At 47.6% G+C, this 6,000-nt stretch overlaps 1 protein-coding gene across 1 annotated transcript in view; it reads left to right on the top strand.

The window, feature by feature from the left end:
* Nucleotides 1-210: 210 nt before the first annotated feature.
* pkn1a (protein kinase N1a) overlaps nt 211-6,000 on the top strand; it is an 87,042-nt gene continuing 81,252 nt past the window's right edge. Inside the window, 2 exon segments of the mRNA XM_084317861.1 lie at nt 211-348; nt 2,885-3,079. Of these exon segments, the coding sequence (XP_084173987.1) occupies nt 307-348; nt 2,885-3,079 (237 nt within the window). The 5' untranslated portion in view covers nt 211-306.

Below are 6,000 nucleotides of genomic sequence, written 5' to 3'. Positions count from 1 at the left end.
CTCTGTCTCTGTCTCTCTCTCTCTCTCTCTCTCTCTCTCTCTCTGTCTCTCTCCTAGTACAACTGACAGCAGGCCCAGATAGGAAACAGGAAAGTGGCTGGTGTCGGGACGGATATCCTCTCTAGGAGGCGTTCCCTCTCTTCCCTCCCATTACACACTCTCTTTATCTGTCTTTATCGTTTCCCCCCCCAGACTCATTTTGCTTTCAATGTGGCTCTCGCTCACTACCTTTTGCTCAGAAGCTTTTCTGAGGTTGCCGTTTTCCCCCCCCAGTCGCTTTTGGTCATTTTATGTTAAAAGGGAACTATGTGTTGGCACGGAGACGAGGAGGATGAGGACAGCGCCGAGGTGAAGTAGTGTTATTATTGTCGCCGGTGTTCGTTTGTTTGTTCCTGTAATTCTGGGAGAGTTGACTGGTTTTGTGCGCTTCCCCTGTGCTGTTTTCTCACACAGTGTCTCTGTCTCTCCCTCTGGTTAGTTCTTCTCTCCTACTTGAGAATAACTCGTATAGATGAGTTCTAGGCTGAAGGAGAGTTCTCTCCACTGGTGTGTATGGAACCTGACCCTGCCTGTGTGTATGGAACCTGACCCTGCCTGTGTGTATGGAGCCTGGCCCTGCCTGTGTGTATGGAGCCTGGCCCTGCCTGTGTGTATGGAGCCTGACCTCACCCTGCCTGTGTGTATGGAGCCTGACCCTGCCTGTGTGTATGGAGCCTGGCCCTGCCTGTGTGTATGGAGCCTGGCCCTGCCTGTGTGTATGGAGCCTGGCCCTGCCTGTGTGTATGGAGCCTGGCCCTGCCTGTGTGTATGGAGCCTGACCTAACCCTGCCTGTGTGTATGGAGCCTCACCCTGCCCGTGTGTATGGAGCCTGGCCCTGCCTGTGTGTATGGAGCCTCACCCTGCCTATGTGTATGGAGCCTGGCCCTGCCTGTGTGTATGGAGCCTAACCCTGCCTGTGTGTATGGAGCCTGGCCCTGCCTGTGTGTATGGAGCCTGGCCCTGCCTGTGTGTATGGAGCCTCACCCTGCCTATGTGTATGGAGCCTGGCCCTGCCTGTGTGTATGGAGCCTGGCCCTGCCTGTGTGTATGGAGCCTGGCCCTGCCTGTGTGTATGGAGCCTGACCCTGCCTGTGTGTATGGAGCCTGGCCCTGCCTGTGTGTATGGAGCCTGGCCCTGCCTGTGTGTATGGAGCCTGGCCCTGCCTGTGTGTATGGAGCCTGGCCCTGCCTGTGTGTATGGAGCCTCACCCTGCCTGTGCTTGGTGTGTTTCCTGCTGTGTGATCCTCCCTACGCTTTAATGTAGGGACCGCTGGTGGGCGCAGCCGGGCTGGCATTGGCGGGCTGGCGTTGCAACTTGCAGGCAGCCATAGGCACACGGGGCTCCTCGTCTCTATGCGCTCCCTCCCATGTGCTTGTCGTGGCTGCTTGTTGATGCTTGCTTGTCTGTGCTTAACCCTTTCACTACCACACTACAGAAGGTTAACCTTTTCACTACCACACTACAGAAGGTTAACCTTTTCACTACCACACTACAGATGGTTAACAGTCTGCAGTGTGGTAGTGAAAAGTTAACCGTCTGTAGTGTGGTAGTGAAAAGTTAGACTTCTGTAGAGTGGTTGTGAAAGGGTTAACACTTTGTTGTGGCAGTGAAAGGGTTAACATTCTGTATTGTCGCAGTGAAAGGGTTAACCCTTTGGTAGTGTTGTAGTGAAAGGGTTGACCTTCTGTATTGTCGCAGTGAAAGGGTTAGCCCTTTGGTAGTGTGGTAGTGAAAGGGTTAACGTGTCGTGTACAGTATGTACTTTGCATCTTGTTAATGCTCAATGCTTTTACTCACTTGTTTGTGTTCTTTTATGCTGCTTGCTTCTTGTCAATCATTGCATAGTTTCTACTCATCATATGTCTGTGTCACGACTCATGGATGTTCTTTAAAACCACCGACCTGCCCAGGGACCTGTATGGCTAAATCTGGCACATTTACATGGTGCAGTTAATGTTTAAGATTATTTTAATGCCTTGCCTTCATTGTAGTGGCAAGGCAGTGGGGGGGGGGGGAGAGAGGGAGGGAGGGAGAGATGGATGGAGAGGGAGATCATGAGCCATATTTGAACCCATGAGGTTGCGACTCGTACAATGGCACGTCTCTTAGCCCACTGTGCCACTACAAAGCCAGTCAAAAAGGACAGTCCGTTTCTCACGGCGTCCTTCAATTTTCAAGCTATGATGTGAACATGTTTGGCAGATTTGGTTTTTAATACACGTCAGGCCAACTGGTCGTCTACATGTTTGTCATTCCTCTCACCAACCTCTCCTTTCACATCCTCCCATTTCCTGCCCCTTTTTCCTTTCTGCCTAAAGTTACGCTCTTCCTCCCCCCCATCCCCATCTTCTCTTCCTCTCTCTTTCCTCCCATTGCTCTCTATCCTACCCACCCCTCCTTCCTCTTCTTTCTAACCCCCTCGTCTCACTCTCGCCACCCCTCCTTCCTCTTCTTTCTAACCCCCTTGTCTCACTCTCGCCACCCCTCCTTCCTCTTCTTTCTAACCCCCTCGTCTCACTCTCGCCACCCCTCCTTCCTCTTCTTTCTAACCCCCTCGGCTCACTCTCGCCACCCCTCCTTACCAGCTTCAGGGATCCTGTTGTTTACAGAGTCGTGGGGAAATTAGCCGTGTGCATCTGGCAGGCGGCGACGGAACTCTTTTTTTATAAAGCGATTAACAGCTTTTGTTAAATAATTTCCCCCCATGTCAGATAATGTTTGCTAACTTTGTGTTGTTGTTTTTTGTCCTTCCCTCTCTTCAACCCCCCCCCCCCCCCCCTCCTTCCTCTCTCTCCCTCCCCCCCTCTCTCCTCTCTCTCCCTCCCCCCCTCTGTCCACCCAGAGTGACCCCGGCGGGCTGACGGTCCTGGAGCAGCTGGGTCTGGACCAGAGTTCTGACTTCTCGGACTCCAGCGTGCAGCAGCGCCTGGACGAGCAGCGCGAGAGGATCCGCAGGGAGATCCGCAAGGAGCTGAAGATCAAGGAGGGGGCGGAGAACCTGCGGCGGGCCACGACCGACAAGAGGAACGCTCAACAGGTCAGACTTCCCCCTGGCACTGGCTCCCTGTTCTATCGTAACTAACTCCCTGTTCACTTGCCTTGATGCGTCCACCCTGGGCCGGCTACAAATGGTCCAGAATTCAGCCGCAAGGCTGCTGACTAGGTCCAGAAAGTCATGCCACAGTCATTTTAAGGTTCTGGTCATCACCTACAGAGCACTCCATGGTCAGGCACCTGCGTACATCTGCGACCTACTGCGTCCCTACACCACGAGTAGATCTCTCAGGGCGTCTGACCAGGGCTCGCTGGCTGTCCCCCGGGCTAGATTAAAAACAAAAGGTGACGGAGCCTTTCGAAACTGTGGCCCCCAGGCTATGGAATACTCTGCTTTTGGACCTAAGATCTGTGGGGTCGGTAAACACCTTTAAAAAGCAGCTAAAGACTGTGCTGTTCAAACAGGCTTTTGGCTAAATATGTCTGTAAATCATTTAGGTATTTTTATCCGTTTTGTTTTCTTGTTCTTTCACGTTTTTTAATTACTTTTCTTTTAACATGCTGCTATCCTTGCACTTTACTGATGTTTTTATATGTGAAGTGAAGCACTTCGTGACCCTGGTCTGTGAAAGGTGCTATATAAATAAACTTTACTTACTTACTTACTTACTTACTTACTTACTTACTTACTTACTTACTTACTTACTTACTTACTTACTTACTTACTTACTTACTTAACTTACTTACTTACTTACTTACTTACTTACTTACTTACTTACTTACTTACTTACTTACTTACTTACTTACTTACTTACTTACTGTTGTTCGCTTCAAGATTGTTTTCAAAATTGGGATGTTTGTGTTCAAGGCATTGAATGGTCTGGCCCCTCAGTACCTAGCTGAACTTCTCCACGTTTGGACCCCAGCTAGACCACTGAGGTCATCCAATAAATTACTTTTAGATGTCCCAAGGTCTAGGTTGAAAACAAAAGGCGAGCTTTTGCGGTGGCTGCCCCTAAGTTGTGGAACAGTCTTCCACTGCAAATGAGGTCTGCCCAGACCCTAGAGATGTTCAAAGCACAGCACTTTGTAAAGCACTTTAGTGCAACTTCGTATGGTTTTAAATGTGCTATATAAATAAAGTTGACCTTGACGTAATGAAACAGAATGACAGGAGGGGTACATCTCGTAGCTAAGGGTCAGTGGCATTGTTCGTCAAATAGTATCGACCTTGAGTGTTAGTGAATAGTAGTATAGACATAAGATAAGTAGTAGTAAAAGAATAGTGGCAATAAGACAGTAAGAGGTAATTTCTTTTAATTTCTTATTTCCGATATTGTTTGATATTCTTAACAAGGACACGTAGGTACAGATTTACTAACCATGTCTTGTATCTTAACAAGGACACGTAGGTACAGATTCACCAACCTTACTTTTTAGGTGGCACCGCATTCTTTCCAATTTAGCATTTAGGGGGGATTTACTAACGTGGAATATGTTAATAAGCACAGTCGGCCGCTGGTCTAGGATGCGTCTTGCCACGTGGTCGTACTGGTGCGTCTTGCCACGCGGTCGTACCGGTTGCACGCATGGCACAGCTACCATGAAAGGTCCTGGAGCGGAAATACCATTCGATGCAACAAGTGAACATGTTCTCGCATTATGAATGCGCGGAATGAACAGTTTTGAGACGAGAGAGCCAGAGGGCTATCGGTTGGTACGCATAATTTGTGCATAACGGAATACCAGGAGATTGTTATACAGTAGTCTCCAGTTCTTCCCAACGCATATTTTAGTGTAGAAAGATGAACGGTGCCTTCTTCCACCATTTTGGTCATTCTACCACTGGGTGTCGTTTGTACCAACGACCACCAGCCATTTGCTATTGAAATGGCTGTCCTGTCGTAAATTAGCGTACGTATAGCTGGTTAAGGACTGGGGTGAGTGGGGTAATTGAAAATTCACTACAGTAGGTGCTCTAGTCTGATGCACTGACATCAGGGTGTGCATTTCAATCTGGACACTACTATACACCTCCTGTGTGATGTCCCTTTATAAATAATAATAATAATAATAATAATAATAATAATAATAATAATAATAATAATAATAATAACTTTATTTGTATAGCACCTTTCATACAGGGGGTTGCAGTTCAAAGTGATTTACACCAGTAAGAAATAAGACATAAAATCAGTGTAAAACAACCTTTCCAGTCTTTACCTTCTGTTTGGTATCCACAGTTTAAAACCTGACATTCTTCCCTAAATATATACATAAAACAAATAAATACTGGTGGTCGGATTCTGAATTCTACCTATCTCCTATCTCCATAGTCACCATCTCTCACCTCTACACACAGATGAATGCATTGTGGGTGGACTGCGGGTATTTTGCCAACCCTTTACTTTAGTGATCTTGTTCCAGGGTACAGTCATCATGGAGGGAGCACATGTAGGAAACCCACAAGCCTATAAAATCACAGTTTGGTTTCCCGAGGTGCAACCTAAAAGTTTGGGAATGGAATGCAGAGCGACTGTTGCCGTGAACAGCATTATGCTTTGAGAACAATGGAAAGCTGGTTGGAGGATGTGTGACACCACACGTGCTGAAATGAGCCAGAAGGCAGAAGCAAAGAGTCTGGTCACCGCAGGGCTTGTGTAGCTTCTTTTTGTTGTTCGTCAGAGTAATTTTTTAGTCCATACACAGTAAACAGGATAAACCCATGGCTTTGGGAGCCTTGTTTTGTTTTACGATATTCTCCGGGACAGCTGAAGACCTGTATTGTATAGATATATATCCCCGGGACAGCTGAAGACCTGTATTGTATAGATATATATCCCCGGGACCGCTGAAGACCTGTATTGTATAGATATATATCCCCGGGACAGCTGAAGACCTGTATTGTATAGATATATAGCCCCGGGACAGCTGAAGACCTGTATTGTATAGATATATATCCCC

This window comes from Notolepis coatsorum, assembly GCF_963971535.1.
Source record: "Notolepis coatsorum genome assembly, chromosome: 7".
Classification (NCBI taxonomy): domain Eukaryota; kingdom Metazoa; phylum Chordata; class Actinopteri; order Aulopiformes; family Paralepididae; genus Notolepis; species Notolepis coatsorum.
Note: the sequence above shows the minus strand (reverse complement) of the source record. Positions and strands in the feature narration are given on the sequence as shown.